Source organism: Psammomys obesus, unplaced genomic scaffold (assembly GCF_907164565.1).
Source record: "Psammomys obesus unplaced genomic scaffold, mPsaObe1.curated_primary_1811, whole genome shotgun sequence".
Lineage (NCBI taxonomy): Eukaryota > Metazoa > Chordata > Mammalia > Rodentia > Muridae > Psammomys > Psammomys obesus.
Window position 1 is genome coordinate 1,267,704 of NW_026592509.1, and position 18,179 is coordinate 1,285,882.

The window sequence follows — 18,179 nt, forward strand, 5'->3', positions numbered from 1 at the left end:
ATAGATAGATAGATAGATAGATAGATAGATAGATAGATAGATAGATAGATAGATAGATAGATAGATACAAGTTATCTTGGGATATATAACGAAACAGTGCCTGAAAAAAAAAATGGAGAAAAAAAGCAACATACTAAAGAAAAAAAAAAACCCACCAAACAAATATACAATGTATCCTCCAAGAACAAGAGAACTATTTTGTCGCCTGCTGTGTCCAAACTGTGGCTAGTACATAAAAGAAACTTGGGGAAGAGTTATCCTTTAAATGGAAACTAAACGCAATGACCCTGCTCAGGTAGGCACTCTTTGACATGCGGCGGAAGGACAATGCAGTTATGCATTCCCTAGACGCATGCGTACAAGGTCGGGGAAGTGTTAGGAAAAATGGGCGGAACATCGGTAAGTGTCTCGTGGTCATAGGCAGTTAGATGGAGCACGAGGTGGAGGCCGACCTAGGGCCGAACACGCTTGCGCAGTAGGTCGCCGGGTCGCGGAACCTCAGGCATTTAAGGAGTTTGACCGCGGCTCTAGCTTCTGCGCACGCGCAGTTCCCGCGTAGGGCCGGGACTTCTGTGTGGCTTTCTTTTGACGCGCGCAGCACATGCGCAGTGCGGCCGGCGGAGGGATTCCAGCCGGGCCCGCTCCCGGTCCACTCCGGTCGCGAGCTGAGGCCGCGCGGGTTGCGAAGAGCGGCCTGTCTGCGCGCGCTGCGCGGGCCTCTGAGGACAGCTGACGCGGGCGCCGCCGAAGTGGAAGCCAGAGCGGGAGTTTTTGTTTGTGAACGGCGGCCGCGAGGCCTGAGACTAACGTCAGGCCGAGGAGAGGGCCGCGCGGTGAGTGAGTGAATGAGTGGCCTTAACGGGGTGCGGGGCCGCTACCCACAAGCCCTTGCGGGTTCCCCGAGCCTTTTCCCCGCGCCTGTGGCCCATTTCCCGGGTCGGCGCCTCAGCTTTTTCCCTCTGGTTTCCCCATTCTTTTCCCAGAGTTCTCTGGGCACTCCAGCCTTCTTTCACTCAGCGTCCCCCTCCCCCTACCTCCTGCGGTCCCCTACCCACAGGCCCTTGCGGCTTGTGTGTTGCCTTTTTTTCCTCGCCTTTTTTTTTTTTTTATGTTGCATCCTGGACCTCTACCCACAATTCCTTTCGCCTCAGGGATTCTATATGTTTTACGCAGAGGCCACTGGCTTGCGAGATACGATCTTTATGGCCTACCTTGAGACTCCTACTTCATAATCTCAAGGTATGAAGCCAGCACCATCAGAGAGAGCTCAGTGCCTCAGGATCCCTGGGTCCCACAAATCCTCACTCCTTTTCCTCTTTGTTTTCTGTGTTACTAGTCTTCTGTGAGGACCTTCCCTTTTCAGGCACCGCTTACCGGGGATACCAGCATCCTCCTCGCAATCTCTCGCCTGTTTTTGTTCTGTTTTGCTTTTTGAGAGAAGGGGTTCTAGAGGAAACCTCCTGTGCTAAAGTACTCTAACGGAAAGCTTCTGATCTCAGGTTTGGCAAGATGACACAGTTTCTGCCTCCCAACCTTCTGGCCCTCTTTGCACCCCGAGACCCCATCCCGTACCTGCCACCGCTGGAGAAGCTGCCACATGAAAAACACCACAACCAACCTTACTGTGGCATTGCACCGTACATACGAGAGTTTGAGGTGAGTGCGCGGAGCACACTAGGAGTGTTTGGGTCTGGAGGGAGCGACCGCACTGGAGTTCAGTTTCTAAACAGCTTCAGTAGTGTGGCTTAGAAAAGTGGCTTTTACATTTTCTGCTCTTTTGTGCTTTTGTATGCCTTTTTGGTTTTTCTTGTTTGTTGTTTGGTTTTTCGAGACAGGATTTCTCTGTATGACAGCCCTGGCTTTGTAGACCTGGCTGGCCTTGAACTCACAAAGATCTGCCTGCCTTCCTCCTGACTGCTGGGATTACACTATTATATATTTGTGTGTGTGTGTGCATGCACGCACTTGTAAACCTGTGAACGTCAGGGGACAACTTGCAAGCATCCATTCTCTCTTTCCACCGTTTGGGTCCAGAAGGTCAACCTAAAGTTGTCAGGCTTGGTGACAAGTGCATTAACCTGCAGAACCATCATGCTAACAAATTTGGTTAAATTTTGAGACAGGGTTTGGTGTTTTTGTTTTACTAAAAAATTTATGTGCATTAATGTGAAGGTGTCAGATCTCTTGGAACTGGAGTTGCAGACACTTGGAAGCTGCCAGTTGGGTGCTGGGAATTGAACCTGGGCCCTTTGGAAGAGCAGGCAGTGCTCTTAACCTCTGAACCATCCCTCCATCTCTGATACAGGCTTTTGCTCTGTAGCCCAGGGTAGCCTTGATCTTGTAGCAGTTCTCCTTCCTCAGCCTTCCAAATGCTGCAAATAATGGGTGTGTGCTTCCAGGAGAGGCTAATTTCTGTGCTAGTTGTTTTGTAGGGTTAATAATATCTTTTGTAGGGCTCTGGTGGTCCTTAGCCCATGTTGATTGGTCAGATTTCTTACCTTGGAAAGTGGATCTGTCTTTTGTTTGTTTGTTTTTTCAAGACAGAATTTCTCTGTGTAGCCCTGGCTGTACTGAAACTCACTCTGTAGACCAGGCTGGTCTCAAACTCAGGGATCTGCTTGCCTTTACCTCCTCAGTGCTGGTATTAAAGGTGTGAGCCACCACTTTTGACTTTTGTTTGTGGAGTTTTTGTTGTTGTTGTGTGGCTGGTCTTGATTTCCTTTTGTCACTAATGCTGACATTGAACTCATCCTCCTGTTTCATTCTCTCAGTGCCAGAATTAACAGGTGTGTACCACCAACCTAGAAAGCTTGGTTTGGTTTTTTTTTGTTTGTTTGTTTTGTTTTGTTTTGTTTTTGAGACCGGGTTTCTCTGTGTAGCCTTGGCTGTCTTGGGCTCACTTTGTAAACCAGGCCTGGAACTCACAAGAGATCCTCCTGCCTCTGCCTCCCTTAGTGCTGGGATTACAGGCGTGCGCCACTGTGCCCAGCCAGAACGCATTTTTTAAAAAAAATTTGCTTTATTTTGTTATAAATTAGAGTTTATTCACTTTGTATCCCAGCTGTAGCCCCCTCCCTCATCCCCTCTCAATCCTGCCCTCATCTCTGCTCATGCCCCTCCTCAAGTTCTTCTCCCTTCCCTCTGACCCTAGCTTATCAGGTCTCCTCAGGACTGGCTGCATTGTCTTCCTCTGTGGCCTTCAAGGCTGCTCCCCACCCAGGGGGGGAAGCATATATTTAATACACTGGTTAGGGTAGCCTTCAGCAGGAGGCAGCAGTAACGGAAATGAGTGGAGAGCAGCGGTACAGGATTTCTGTGAAAGGCTTGGCTTTGTAGTTACTGTTTTGTTTTTTAAATGTCATTGTTGGGTGGAGGGTATGGCTTAGCTTGTTTGTTTGTTTGTTTGTTTGTTTGTTTTGTTGAGACAGGATTTCTCTGTGTAGCCCCGACTGTTCTGGAACTCACTCTGTAGACCAGGCTGGCCTCAAAGTCACAGAGATCCTACCTCTGCCTCCCAAGCGCTGGGATCAAAGGCGTGCGCCACTGCTGCCACTGCTGCCACTGCCGCCATCATCGCCACCTCCTGGCGTAGAAAAAGGATTCTCCCAATCCCCCACCCCCCAGAGCTGACGACCAAACCCAGGGCCTTGCGATTGATAGGCAAGCGCTCTACCACTAAGCTAAATCCCCAACCCAAGGAAAAGGATTTTTAAAAGAGGATTGTGTTTACTAAGGCTGTGTATCCTATAGTGCTTAAGGCTGGGAGTTGGGCTTTTGGCTCTACTTGCTGCCCATGTAAATCTGAATCACTTGAGCTTCTGGGAGTCAGTCTTTCATGCAGAAAGTTTGTCATGCCCACCATCAGAGCAAACTTAAGGAATGCTGCCATATAGCCATAATTTTTAGGAGAAACATCCTGACGTTAAGTAGGAAAGGCAGAATTTACTAGATAACAGAAAGGTGATTCTTTAGTAATAGTTGCCTGCCTTCCTCCGTTTGCCTAACATTTACTTCCACTTGGTAGATGTTACTGTCCAATAAACTTATTTTAATGGGTACAGCTCAGTGGTGTCCTTTTTGTGGGTCATATGCCAATTAGTATTTAATGAGAGCCTGGTGAGGATTTCAAAACCTGCTGTCTTTGGCGGTATACCCTGTCCACTGTTGTTTTATTTCTTTTGCTAGCATTAGACTCTCTGTATGTTTTTGGAATTGTGGAAGTGGCAGGATTCCTGGCTGTGAAAGCCGTGTAGCTTTGGTACTGTCCTTTATAGCTTTGTCACCTATGTCATAATCTGATGAACAAATGTCTTCAGTCATATAGATTGATGGATTGATGGGGTTTTTTGTTTTTTCTCCCTATGCAATCAAGCAGGGGCTTCTGTGTAGTCCTGGCTATCCTCGAACTCACTCTGAAGAGCAGGCTGGCCTCGAACTCCGAGATCAGCCTGCCTACACCTCTCATACTAGCATTAAAGGCGTGCATTACTACTGCTCAGTGATGATGTTTTTGATAGTTCAAAAGAATTGTTAATATGTTTTGTTTTTTAAAAAGGACTTTCAAATACGAGACTTTTTAATTATTATGCCTAGTAGACATAAGGTTAATTGAACTAAGTAGAAGTTTCTGAACACTGGAGACTTCTATATTAACTTTGCCACACACCTGCACTGTCTGGTCAGCACCGGTCAGCACTGGAGCATGCCTTATCTCCATTCCTTATCCTCTGTCTTCTGTCAGTACAGGGAACTATTGGATTTATGTGTGGAGAGGAGCCGAGAGTCTTCCTTTGTGGTGTCCATTGCTATTTTTCCTCCCCATTCCTTCCCTGTCACCTCTCTTGTTGTTCCTAGGACCCTCGAGATGCCCCTCCTCCAACAAGGGCAGAAACCCGGGAGGAACGCATGGAGAGAAAGGTATGTTGTTTTTACTGCCTTAGTCTTTTGGGGTTTTTTGTTTTGTTTTTCAAGACTTGGTTTCTCTGTGTAGCTCTTACTGTCCTGGAATGCTGTAGACCAGGCTGGCCTCAAGCTCAGAGATTAGCCTGCTTCTGCCTCCTGAGTGCTGGGATTAAAGATGTGCACCCTAGCTACTTTTTTCAGATGGTCCCTGACATTAAGGTACTTACTTGTATACTCATTCTACTTCTTTCTACTGGCAGAGACGGGAAAAGATTGAACGGCGGCAGCAGGAAGTGGAGACAGAGCTGAAAATGTGTAAGCTTCTCCCTCCCAGTACTCTTTCCCTCCAGTCTCATTTTACTACACTCTTCCCGGGTCACACATGGGCTGCTGTTCTCCTGGGAGCTTGAGAAAGCAGAGTTGTTTCACTTTCCTAGCAACTACTTGCCAAGCACAGCACTTGGCTTAGACTTTCCTTTTTACATTCTTAAATGTCTTATTAACTTTTCTGTATGTAAGGGTGTTTTGCCTATATGCGTGTAGGAGACCAGCAGAGGGCATAGGTTTCCCTGCAACTTGAGCTGGACAGTTATGAACTGCTGTATGGCTGCTGGGAATCAAACCCCAGCCTTCTAGAAGAACAACCAGTGCTCTTAACTGCTGAGCCATTTCTCCACCTCCAGTTGGTTTTAGGCTTCTAACAGGTAGGGAGACCCCCAGTCACTTCCTCTTCCTGTTAAAAAAAAAAAAATTCCACTGTGTCTTCAGGTAAAGCATTAGATGATCTGCCTAATTGGTCCTGGCTTTATCCCTGGTTCCCTAATCCTGGAATTGGAGATGCTTCATGCTCCAGATGCAGAGGATTTGAGTAGTGCTTGGTAACCAGACTCAAAAAAGGGTCAGGTGTCAGTGTTCAGTAGGCTCATCAGAATGGTAAAGGTTCATCAGATGCTGACTTTTCTCTGCCTCTGTTGTCTACAGCCTTGGCAGATCATTTCTTTCTACACTGTAGTTTAGAACAGGAGTGCTTAGTGTGCATGAGTAACAGGTAGACATGGAGCTCTGGCTATCTGCATGTCCTTAGAAACCTCATACTCCATGTTCAAGCCACAGGAATACCTCTATCCTCCAATTCCTAGGAGTTTTGCCTTCCCTATGACATGGCTTTCTAGATGTGCAAGGTGTTTTCCAGATGCTGCTGTCACTTTGTGTTTAGTGCCTGTGTTAGGGTTCTCTAAAGGAACAACTGATAGACTAAGGGGAATGTGGGGGGGGACGGAATTTATTAGAGTCTCTTACAGGCTGTGGTCTGGCTGTTTGTTAATCAGAAAGGTTAAGAATCTGATAGTTGTTCAGTCCATGAGGCTGGATAGATGTCTCAGCTGGCTTTCAGTCTGTTGGAATCCTAAAGAAGTAGACTCTAATACCAGTGAAAGAATGTCTCAGCAGGAGGATAGATGACCCTGGCAGGAGAGTCAGGGCAGGCAGGCAAAAAACTTCCTTCCTTCATAGTTTTACATTGGTTGCCAACATGTTTAAGTTGGGTCTTCTTACCTCAAATGATGAGATCCAGAAATTCTCAAGACTGTGCCCCACTGCTTTGGTTTTAGGTAATTCCAGATATAAAAGTTGACAACTAAGATTCGCCATCGTAGCATCATTTATAACCTCCCTAGCTTGTCACAAAGACCTGTCCCTGTTACTTGCTAAGTGTCACAGAGGTGGATGTTCCATGTCCAGGGGTAGCACCTAGGGCACTCCTGGCTTGGACAGTGCTTCAGCGGTGTTTCTTGTGTACTTGTCTCCACAGCCCAAACTCTCTAAGGGGCTTGCTAGGGACAAGTGCTCATCCCTCCCTTCTGCTTTCAGCATAAAGCCCAGTTGACTATTAAGGTGTGCCTTGCACTAGGTGAGGAATGTGGGAAATTGTATAGAACAGACCCATGACCAGATTTCTTTCTTTTTTTTTTTTTAAGCTTGACGAGGAAAAGTTAGGGGCAAGGATTATGGGGATAATGGAATAAGAGGTCAAAAGACTCATCATCTAAGGTAGAGGTGGGCAGATCTTTGAGTTTTGAGGCCAGCCTGGTCTACAGAGAGTTTCAGGATATCCAAGGCTACACAGAAAAACCCTGTCTTGAAAAACAAAAAACAAAAACTAGAAAAGACTCTTCAACCAAGCCAGACTTGTAGGTTGGTTGGCTTGAGGTTTAAATGTGTGATATATAAAAGTATCATTCTGAAACAGCCCTGGTTGAAGAATAGTAAATGAGGGATTGTAGGTAAGGTTAGAATTAGTAATATTAACAGTGATGTTGTGGTTAAAATTTACTTAAATATATTAAAGACAGCATGGCAAGCTCTGGTATGTGACTGAAATCCTGAAGTTCAGTTGGGGAATGTAGAGATCAATCATGTTAGGTCCCATGTTGGTAATTGAAGCAGGCTCATGGGTGTGCATTGTGCTGTCCAAAACAGAGCAGACAAAATGGAGCAGGTGCAGTAGGGTCTGTTTATGCTCATTAACTGTAGAAGCTTGCTTTGTCCTGTCAGAAGACACCTGTTCAAGGAAACTGACCCTTTGCTGAACACTTGATGTCCTTCATGTGACTTCTACATGCAGCAGGACATAGGTTATTCCAATTTTCAGGATGAAAAAGTAGTGGTTTGTCAGTGTATCTGATAAAGTTTTCTAGCTCTAAGGTTTCCTGTGGGCCAGTTCTTTTCCAGGGCTCTGACCAGTGAGTGCTGAGTATAGACGCAAATCTGCCTCACGTGCACTAAGAAGTAGGTACTGGTGTTACTTGCTATCTCTCAGGTAATGAGTTCCTCCAGAAAGGAATACTGATTTGGTGGCATGGGTTTCTGCTGTTAGTCACTCATCAACCCTTATGGTAAGCAAGAACTATAGGTATCTTGCGCAGAGGTGTGTCCTAGCTGCCCTTCAGGCAATCTCTCTTCTCAGTTGGTTTCCATCCACCCTGCAGGCAGCGCTCAATACTCATTGCACCCTCACCAGGTGTTTGGGAGGTGTGTGCCCATTTTTACCTTTGGCCATGTTGTCTTAGCGGCCTGTTTATATGGTGCTATTCTCTATAGAACCCAAGGCTTTGTGTATGTGTTCTCCTAATGAGCTATATACCTGGCCCGTCTGTAAATGTTGTGTTTCTCAGATCCTTTTGCCTCAAAAAGCAACATTTATTTAAAGAGAATTGAAAGGGGGACATACCTATCTCTTTTTCTTCACTCCCAGTTCTCTGCCCTAGGAATGAACCCTGGCTAGGGTCAGATAGAAGGACAGTTCTTGGGATGAGATTGACAACATTGAGATCATGTCTTTAGTGGAGTTGAAGTTGAAAGTCTTTTATCTGTCTGTCTGTCTGTCTGTTTTTTTTTTTTTTTAAGATTTATTTGTTGTTTATACAACATTCTGCCTGCACACCAGATCTTACTGTAGATGCTTATGAGCTACCATGTGGTTGCTGGGAATTGAACTCAGAACCTTTGGAAGAACAGTGAGTGTTCTTAACCTCTCTAGCCTTGTCTGGAATTTTGAGACAGGATTTTTGTGTGTAGCCTGGGCTGTCCTGGACTCACTTTGTAGACTAGGCTGGCCTTGAATTCACAGAGATCCACCTACCTCTACCTCCCGGGTGCTGGAATTAGAGGCGTGTGCCACTACACCCAGCTAAAGATAGGAACAGATTGTGAAGCCAGCCTGGTCTATGGAAAGTAATGCTGGGAAAAATAAAATAAAATAAAGATCTCGGCCCTTCTCAGGATCATAGCTATTTGGAAGAACACTTGGCATGCTTGTGATGACCTTTGAGCAAGAAAGCAGGGGTACCTCTGTCTTCCACTGGTGGCCTGGGGGTTAGGGGGAAGTCATTAAACTTTAGTGAAACCAGACCTGAAACAGTGTGTACCCAAGCCTGCCAGGTTACTATGAGCTTTTCTTTTAAAGAGGGGACCTGCCTAGGCTCCATCTTCATGTCCTCAGCCTCTGCCTATCACTCTCACACCAAGGACTCTGGGCACTGTGTACTTAAAAGATTTTCTCCGTTTACAGGGGACCCTCACAATGATCCCAATGCTCAGGGCGATGCCTTCAAGACTCTGTTCGTGGCTAGAGTGGTAAGTGCCTAGCTCCTTCCTTGGGAACTCTAGGCTGCTGAGAACTTGGGTCTAGTCCTGGGTGGTTCAAGAGCTTTGGAACAGTGTACTTCTCACATTTAACTTAACCTTGTCTCCTGTAGAACTATGACACGACAGAATCTAAACTTCGGAGAGAATTTGAGGTGTATGGACCCATCAAAAGAGTAAGTGGTTTGGAATGAAGGGTTGAATTGCAGGTACTTGTAGGAGGGAACAGTAGCTTGAAGAGAGGAAGAATGCTGGGTTTCCAGCCCAGGCATAGTTCACATCTTTTCTGGGCCTGGGTTTATTTCCTTTAGTGTAGCTTTAATATCAGAAGTGACGTTGGAAGTTTCGAGTCATTGTGTGTTTAGAGCACAGGAGGCAGGGTTCTGGCCCACTAGAGTTAGGCTGGGTTTACGTGGCTTGTTTTTTTACATTTTGTTTTTGAGGCAGCCTCATGCATTTAAGACTGGCCTTAAGATTACTATAACTTTTTGGATGGTCTTCAACTACCAGTCCTTCTGTGTTCGCTGCCCAAGACCTCCTTTGTTAGTTTTTTCCCTTCTGCCCCAGGACTAGGGCTTAAGCCTATGGTAGCAGTATGTATACTAAGCAAGCATTGTACCCAAAACTATATCCCCAGCCCTCATGTTACTGCTGCTTTATTTATTTATTTACTTCTTTATTTAAAAATATTTTATGTATATGAGTGTCCTTTTTCCTGCTTGTTTATAAGTGGACTATATTAGTGCCTGGTGTCCAAGGAGGCCAGAGAGGTTGCTAGAGCTAAGACAGGGTTACATAGGGTTGTAAGCCACCATGTGGGTGCTGGGAACGAAGGGCAGGTCTTCTGCAAGAGCATCAAGTGCTCTTACCATTGAGCCATTTCTTACATTTATTTTAAATTTTGTTTCTTAGGTTTTTTAAAGGCTTATTTTATTTGCCTGTGCGTACACATACTCATGTGAGTGCAGTGCCATGGAGGCCAGAGGGGGACATTGGATTCCCTGGATCTGGAATTACATATGGTTGTGAGCTGCCATGTAGATGGTAGGACCCAAACTCGGGTCCTCTGCATTATTACATTGGGGAAGGAGGGTAGAGTTGGCATATTGGGAGATAAAAGGACAACTTGGGAGGTGGATTTTATTCCACAGTGATCTAGAGATGAAACTCAGCCATCTCATTGGCTCAAATTAGCTTTAAGATTGGCCCACATAGTCCAGACCAGCCTTGAGTTCATTATGTAGAGGGTGGTCTTAAATTTTGATCCTTTTGTCTGCCTCCAAAGTGCTGGTATGACAGGTGTGTACCACCACAATTGTGTTTTTGCAGTGCTGGGGATTGAATGTGGCTTCAGCATGCTAGGTAATTGCTCTACTAACTAAGCCACATCCCCAGCCCCTTTCCAAGTGGCTTTATTAATTTATTTGTTAAGACAGGGTATCACTCTATTCCAAATAGGCTTTTTTTTTTTTTTTTTTAACCCCCCCCCCCCCCCAAAAAAAAAAATGTGTTTTGAGCTGGATCCCAGCACTCAGGGAGACAGAGCCAGGCCAGTCTCTGTGACTTCAAAGCCATCTATGAAGCGAGTCCAGGACAGCCAGGGTTAAACAGATAAACCCTGTCTTGAGGGGGGAAAAAATGTATATTTTGCCTTCATGTATGTATACCAAGTGTGCACAGCAGTGCCCTCGATCTGGAACTGGAGTTATGGACTGTTGTTAGCTGTCCTGCGGGAATAGTTGGTTTCAGCAAGAGCAGTAAGTGCTCTTAACCCCTGAGGAGCCATTTATCCAGCCCTTCCCACTTCTGTTTTACTTTAAATGTCTTGCTAAGTTGTTCAAACTGGCCTTGAACTTGCCATGTAGCTAAGGAAAACTTGTTAATTTCATACAATCTGCAGATACTATTGGTACAAGGCAGAGGTGTGCTTAAGATAGGATGTGTTCTATGGCCCTCGATCTGAGGTGTCTGGTGTCTGACCAGAAATATGTGTCAGAGGTAGTGCCACATGCCTTTAATCCCGGCACTCTGGAGGTAGAGACAGGTGGATCTCTTGAATTCTATGTCACCCTGGTCTACATACCAAATTCAGGCCAGCCAAGGTTAGTAAAATCTCTAAAGGCAAAGGTGAGAGAGCACGCTAATGATGGGGAAAAAGTTAGAAGGGATCTAGGGAAAAGCACGCTACTTGGTTATCCATTACCAAATGGTGAGTCCTGAGAACATGCGCAGGCAGTGCATACAGACTGAGCAGGTTGGTTTAGGGATGCCCAAGTACACACACGTATGTGCCGACAGCTAAAAGTGAATTTGAAAGAGCACGGGAGGGTTTGGAGGGGAGAGATAAGATTATTACAATCTCAAATTATTTAAATAGAAGGTATCGGACGGAAGAGAAAGCGTGCTGACTTTAAGTGCGGTGGCTCATAACCATCATCCCATTCCTAGAAAGACTGCGGCAGTAAGATTTTCATAAGGTTGAGACTAGCCTGAGCTCTGTACAAAAACAAGGCAAGAAAGAGATGCTAGGCAAAGCTTTTACATAAAACCTGATTAACTCCTCTGTGTCTTATTTTCCTCTGCTGGGAGACAAAGTAAGGCCTGGTGTTCATGGTGGACACAAGCTGCTTAGCCTAGGGCAAGCCATTGGATGGGTCCTCTGGCCTGTTCCTGATTCCTTGGTCTCAGGAACTGGTTTCCCCTCACACTCCCAAGGCCTGATGGAACCTGGCACTGACATGCCAGCTTGGAATTTCAGTTGGCTTTTGAAGATGGCAGGTTGTAGAGTTAAAATCCTAGGATTCCTGAGCAAGCTTAGGACCATGTCCACATATGTGTGGACAGGTACTACTGTGCATAGGAGACCAGTCATTCTTTGGGAACCGGATCAAATACTGCTAACTTCCAGAAGTCTTACTATTTTACCCTGCTTCCTATGTCCCAGCATTTCTTTCTGAATCCTGGTTCTCTCTGCTCAAGTGTCCTCTGTATGGAGACAGGGCCCAGAAGCTTCAGCTTGACCTTACATGACCTTACAGTGTGGCCATGTGCTCCCTCATCCCTGTTCTGTCCTGCAGAAGGCTCTTAAGTGCTTTGGGTCCTTTAGGCTCCTGCCTTCGCATATGCTGGACCTTGTCTGCACATGCCCTTCTTGCCATGCTTGTCGGCAGACTCCTGTTGCCCCAGTTCTACATGGACTATCTATAGAGGCCCTATATGCTCAACAAAGTGTTCATTCCTCATCCTCAGCTGGCTTTGTGGCCTCATCTGAGGATCTCCACCATCAGAATGTTGAGTTTCCGTTGAGCTGTATGTTCAGCCTTGTCCAGCCTGCTTTTGAAGACCTCGGCCTCCTACGTGTTGCCTCTCTGCCCCTCTGGTTTCCAATCTGCTTTGGCTTTCAGTAGAGTGAGAGTCCCTTGGGTCTCCTGAAGGACACATCTGTTATTGGTGTGTCCCCCAGCTCAAGGCGTGTGTTACAAGTTGTGTTACGGGGTGGGTGGGGCAGCCCTTTAACTAGTGGGGCTGACTTCTGCCTGCCTGCCCTGCAGATTCACATGGTATACAGTAAGCGCTCTGGGAAACCCCGTGGTTATGCCTTCATCGAGTATGAGCATGAACGAGACATGCACTGTGAGTACTGTGCTTTTGCCCTTCCTTCTGACCCTCTTACCTCTGCTACCCGGCCTCTTCCCCCGTCGTCTGTTCCCTCCCCTGCCGTACCTGACTTTAGCATTGTCTCTTCTCCCTCTGTTTCTGATATATCTTTTTTTGTTTTATATATACGTGTTTTTTAAAAATCAAAAACCAAATCCCCCACAACGTGTGTGTGAGCCCAGGGAGGTAAGTGTCTCACACGTTGAACCTCAGGGGCCAGGAGGGCACTGGGTGAGGTACGGGGCCAGCCGGAGGTGGGGGGGTCGGATTTGGGGGAGGCTTCTCCCCATTAGGCCCCCACTGGAGTTGGGGGCCACCAGGTTGGAGTGAGCTGGCCTTTGAACCAGCTCTCTTTTTTTTCCCCCCAGTGGAACTGGGCTGGGCCACCCGACCCTCCACCTCCTCACCCCAACCCTACTCAGTTCTCATCAAGTAGTGATCTGGTGGGCATGTTTAGCACCCACAGCTACAAAGCCCCATTGAGGCTATGCGGCGTCCACTCGGGTAGGGCTGGGTGGGTGGGGGTGGGCAGGGCTGCGGCGTGTCCAGGGGCCGCCGTATTAATTGACTGTTCTTATTGTCACTGCAGCCACCACGCAGCTGGCTTGCAGCTGATGCTTACGCTCCCCTTACAACACCTCAGTGTATGGTTGGTATAAGGGTTTGTATCATGGGTAAGATCACAGCACCGCACACCAGCCCAGCTTAGCCAGGCAGCTTAGGAGCAGCGAGGCTTCCCCTCCCGCCCCAGGCTCCCTTCACCCACAGCCCTTACCTCATTGGGTGCCCTCCACCCCTCTTGCCCCCATCCACATGCTCTCTGGTAATCTCACTGATCCCAAGGGGAAGGGTGGACCTCGGTAGGAGAGGCACTGGCCTCCAACCATAGTCGGGCTCCACCCAGCTCCTGACACCTAGGTCACATTGGCAATCTAATGCTGGGGTGTCCTGGGACCAGGGCTCTATGTGGAGCCCTTCAGCCCGACCCTCCCTGCCCTTTGACTTCTGTGGAGTTGTTACCATAGTGGTCTTGGAGTCTCTGGCTTCTAGCTCGGGCTACTGTGTCCCTCCTGTCTTCCTTGGTGTGGTGGGAGCCTCCTGAGAAGGCAACTGTGATGTTCAGTGCCTGAGCTCCCCAAAGTGCATGGATTGGGATTCTGGGTATGGGAGGGGTGAACAGGCCATAAACAACTGAAAAGTGTGGTAGTTTTTACTAAACTGTACAGAGGCGAAAGAGAGGGAAAGCGAGAGAAGCCTAGACTTACACAATCACATGGTCTTCTTGTTGTTTTCTGGGTTGGACCTCTCCTGGGGTGTGGGATGGGGAACCTGAGCAGGGTTCCTGTACTTGACTGACCTCAGTCCTCAAGTTCCGTCCCCTCTCACTCTGCTCTGGGGTTAGGGGCCAAATGGCCCCTCCTGGAGCATGGGAAGTACTTTTTCCTGGATACCAGGTGTGTCCCCAGTGTACCAGCCTCAGAGCTGCTGCCATTAGTGGTGTGGGTGGTCGAATGGAATTGGAGGTGGAAAGCTTGACCCCAGTACTGAGGGTTGGGCCTGTGCCTAGTAGAGTGTGACTGTTTGAGGTAGTGGTGAGGCAGCAGGTGCTTTGAGGCCTTGAGTTGAGGCCTGCTGTTTAAGTTCAAGCAGGATAGATAGACCTAAGGCTCCCGGCCCGGGCTCAAGTCATCCTCTGGGAGGCTCTGAGGCTCCCTTACTTCCTTCATCTACTTGTCTCTAGGTGATGTAGGAATGTAGTCTCTCCTTCTCAGGGCTCCCTGTAGCTTTAGCTGCCCCAATGGTGGTGGGTGTGGGGTCTGTGTGAGTGTTCAGGTAAGCTTGGGGTCTCCAGGTAAGCAGTCCCGTGTCCCACTCCCACCCCACCCCCGGGAAGCCCGCCTCCTCGCCAGGCCCCCAGGAGTTGCCGGGCCCCCCCCATCCCGCTCGGTTTGGACACCCGCAAGGCCGGCATCGGTAAATGGCACCTTTTTCTCTTCCTCTGGTTGTTATTGGGGGGGGAGTGGGCAGGGGTGGGCCAGGGTATTGTGGTTGGTGAGCATAGTCCCTTAGGCCAGGACTGGGACCTGGACAGGGACTTTTTGGCCTTTTTAACAGCCCTGCCTGATCACAGGCCTGGACTCTGGGCCTCCCCACTATGTCCTATGCTCCTCAACTTCCGTGAGGGCTCAGGCGGGGCTGCATTCCCTGCTGGCCATTGAGCTCGGCTTGGAGGACAGAGCTGGCCAGGCTAGGTGGTGGCAGGGTCAGTCGGCTCAGGTAAGGCAGGGATTTTGAGTAGCAAGGCACATGTCCCTCTGGGTCTAGCCAGGGTCCTTGGAGGCCCCTGGGGAGTTCAGCACCCACCTCTATCCCTGCCAGTTCCTGAAGGTCTTTCCACTACTGTGCATTTCTGTTCTAATGTCTGTTTCCTCACATTGACCTCCCCTGTGAAAACACAGAAAAAGAAAACTGGTGTGGTCTGGGTGTGGAGGGGCCCACTGGGCCTTCTGCCTCAGCATGGTGTCTAGGGTGCATGCCTGGGTGTAGAGGGGCCTAGCAGGCCTCCTGCCCAGCATGGTGTCTAGGGTGCATGCCTGGGTGTGGAGGAGCCCTCCCCACAGCAGAGGCCAGCATTCAGCTAACCTCCAGTTTCTTTGCAGCAACTTTGGCCGCCCTGGCAGGAGGGGGCTGCTCCATCGTGTGGGAGCTGGGGGTAGTCAGGGTGGTTGTTTTGCCCCCCAATAGCAGTTGGGGGTGCCAAAAAGGAAATCAGGCACTGGATGGAGCAGGCCCTTCAGGGTGGGGAGAGGGCTGTCTGGCTGTTGGTTGCCTGGCTGACTGGTGGGAGTGTGAGTGTTATGTGTGCAGGTGGGGTTTGAGGGGCAGGGATGCTCTTGTGTCGAGCCTTGTCTGACTAGAGGACCTTCTGGGGAATTCCCCCTCCCCCACATCTGTTGCAGCCGCTTACAAGCACGCAGATGGCAAGAAGATAGATGGCAGGAGGGTCCTCGTGGATGTGGAGAGGGGCCGCACTGTGAAGGGCTGGAGGCCCCGGCGACTGGGTGAGTACATTCTGCCCTCTGGGTGCCTGGGCCTGTGTTCAGTCATGCCAATTCATATGCCAGTTGTCATTTTCATGGCTTTAGACATGATGCACACAGAGACACTTACACATGAGTACCCAAGCATGCTCTGGTCTTTCTGGATGAGTGATTGACCAGTAGCAGCTATTATGCAGTAGGAGTAACTTCAGCACTGACCTCAGCTGTCTATGCCCCCTGTGGAGTACAGGCTGAGTTTGAGGGTGTCGTTCACTGCCTCTAGCTATGCTCTTGCTCACTGAATGGCTTCTCCAGTCACTCCTTGCTGAGTCAGCAGCCCAGGACGTGGCTTCATATCTGGAGCAAGAGAACAGCAGCCTGTCTGTGTTCTGACCTTTCATCTGTCCACTGGCTGCCTTTCTAGTTGTTGGTTCTCTCCATCAGGATTGTTACTGTGGCAAGTCTAGAAATACATATGAAGAAAGGAGGAGCCTACTGATGCAGGGCTCTGTGTCAGTCCCAAAGCTTGTGGTGTCGAATTGTCCTCACCAAGAGGACCTTGAGACTGGACTTCGATTGTGCTCCTCTTTCTGTGGACAGGCATCAGTCTCTGCTGATTGTTCATCTGACACACCAGCATTAGGCCTGCCTGGGTTTGGGTCTTGTGTGCCAGGTATCCCTTTGTCTTGGGCTGCATGGCTTTGCTTTCCCCTGTGCACCTATGCTGAGTTGAACTAGCACCCCAACCCTTAAGGGCCTCCAGTTCTTAGGAAAGTGGCAGGTTTTTGAGGCCATCTGCTGCTCTGGGAGATGCCCGAAGTTTCAAGAACAAGCCAGTTGTCCTATGTACAGACTTGTGGATAATGTGATTGTGTGAGCCTTCTTCACTCAGATGGGCAGATATGCAGCTTTGTGCAGCACTCTCTGCATGCAGTGCTGCATGGCAGTATTTGTTGTCTGTGTGTTTCTGAGACAGGGTCTTCAACTGTGAAGCCCAGGATGGCCTCAAGCTTATGGTGATCCTTCTGCCTCAGTGTTTAAAGTACCAGATGTTTGTTTTAACTCAGTTTTTGAGGTTTCAGACTGGTTTAACTAGCTCTGTTGCTTTTGGACTCACAGCAGGACAGATATGAAGAGTGGTGGAGGGAAGCAGCTTATCTCAAATTTGCAGAAAGCAAGTATTTCTTCTGAAAGATGCTGTTGGCATCTTTTTGTGTTGATGTGATCCAGTAGCCGGAAGCCCGTTGTTGTGATCCGGTAGCCAGAAGCCTGGGTCCTGCATTGCATTAGTCCAACTTGTTACCTATGCCTGACGTGTGGCTGACTTTCTTTTTGCCTGTGTTCCTACGTGAAACGCACCCCCATCTCACTAGACCTTCAATTGGGTGATACAGGAAACTACAGGAATGTGGTATTCCCAGCCGTAACCCTTCCTTGCCAAGTCACTGGGGCAAGTGGCTCCCCATCTGAAACTCCTTCGTGCTATTGGTGAGGTACACACCACCTTTCTTGACCAGGTGTTGAATCTGTGCAGGTTTAGTAAGGTCCCTCATTTTGTGGCACCTCAGAATCTGAAGGGATGTAGTGGTGGTTTCCTTGAACATTTGGTGAGGTGCTGGTGGCCTGTAACACTGGAGGGGGTTATAGTGTGGTGAGTGGGGCAGGGTCTGAGTTGGTGCTTCGAGACTGACAGGGAAGTAGAAAGTCCAGAGACGTGGAGAGCAAGCCTACTCCAAGGAAGGTAAATGTAAGGTTCATGGCTGTTGTGGAAAGCAAGAGGGCTGCTGAGGAGCTCGGGGGTTAAGAGCACTTCCGCTGCCTGCTCTTCCAGGGGTCCTGAGTTCAATTCTCAACAACCACATGGTGGCTCATGACCGTCTGTAATGAGATTTGGTGCTCTCTTCTGGAGTGCAGGCAGAACACTGTATAAATAATAAATTATTATTTTATTTGAGGCAGCTGGAAATGTAGGCTATGGTGCCCTGGGAAACCTGAGTGTGGCAGGTCATCCGGGTTTTCTTTTCTTTTCTTTCTTTCTTTTTTTTTTTTTTAGAGAGAGGTTCTCTCTAGCCTTGGCTGAAGCTCATTGTGTAGACCAGGCTGGTCTCACACTCATATATGATTTACTTGCCTCTGTCTCCCAAGTACAGGAGACACCCAGCCTCTTTCAGCTTTTCTATAGGTTCACGCTTTGGACTTTGTGCTCAAAATACAAAGTGGTACTGCACTAGCCTAGAGGTGAGCTTGACTGGCTTGAGGCAAAAAGGTTCTTATTAGGTATTCCCCAGCTCTAGCACTTTGTAAAAGCCTTGCGTGAAAAACATGGCTGTCCTGTGGGGTTTTGTCAGCTGTTTAGGCACCTCTAAAGTTATGCCATTTGTACCCTGTTCACATTGAATCAATGTTCCTTTGCTTGGCCCATAGGAGGTGGCCTTG

The 18,179-nt window shown here is 48.3% G+C and overlaps 1 protein-coding gene across 1 annotated transcript in view; it reads left to right on the top strand.

Annotated features, from left to right (window-relative positions):
* The first annotated feature begins 620 nt into the window (after positions 1 to 620).
* Positions 621 to 18,179, top strand: part of Snrnp70 (small nuclear ribonucleoprotein U1 subunit 70) — an 18,387-nt gene continuing 828 nt past the window's right edge. The window contains 9 exon segments of the mRNA XM_055613475.1: positions 621 to 833; positions 1,500 to 1,656; positions 4,855 to 4,917; positions 5,163 to 5,217; positions 8,972 to 9,036; positions 9,159 to 9,221; positions 12,597 to 12,678; positions 15,663 to 15,764; positions 18,168 to 18,179. The exon segment at positions 18,168 to 18,179 is cut by the window's right edge and continues 4 nt beyond it. Of these exon segments, the coding sequence (XP_055469450.1) occupies positions 1,510 to 1,656; positions 4,855 to 4,917; positions 5,163 to 5,217; positions 8,972 to 9,036; positions 9,159 to 9,221; positions 12,597 to 12,678; positions 15,663 to 15,764; positions 18,168 to 18,179 (589 nt within the window). The 5' untranslated portion in view covers positions 621 to 833; positions 1,500 to 1,509.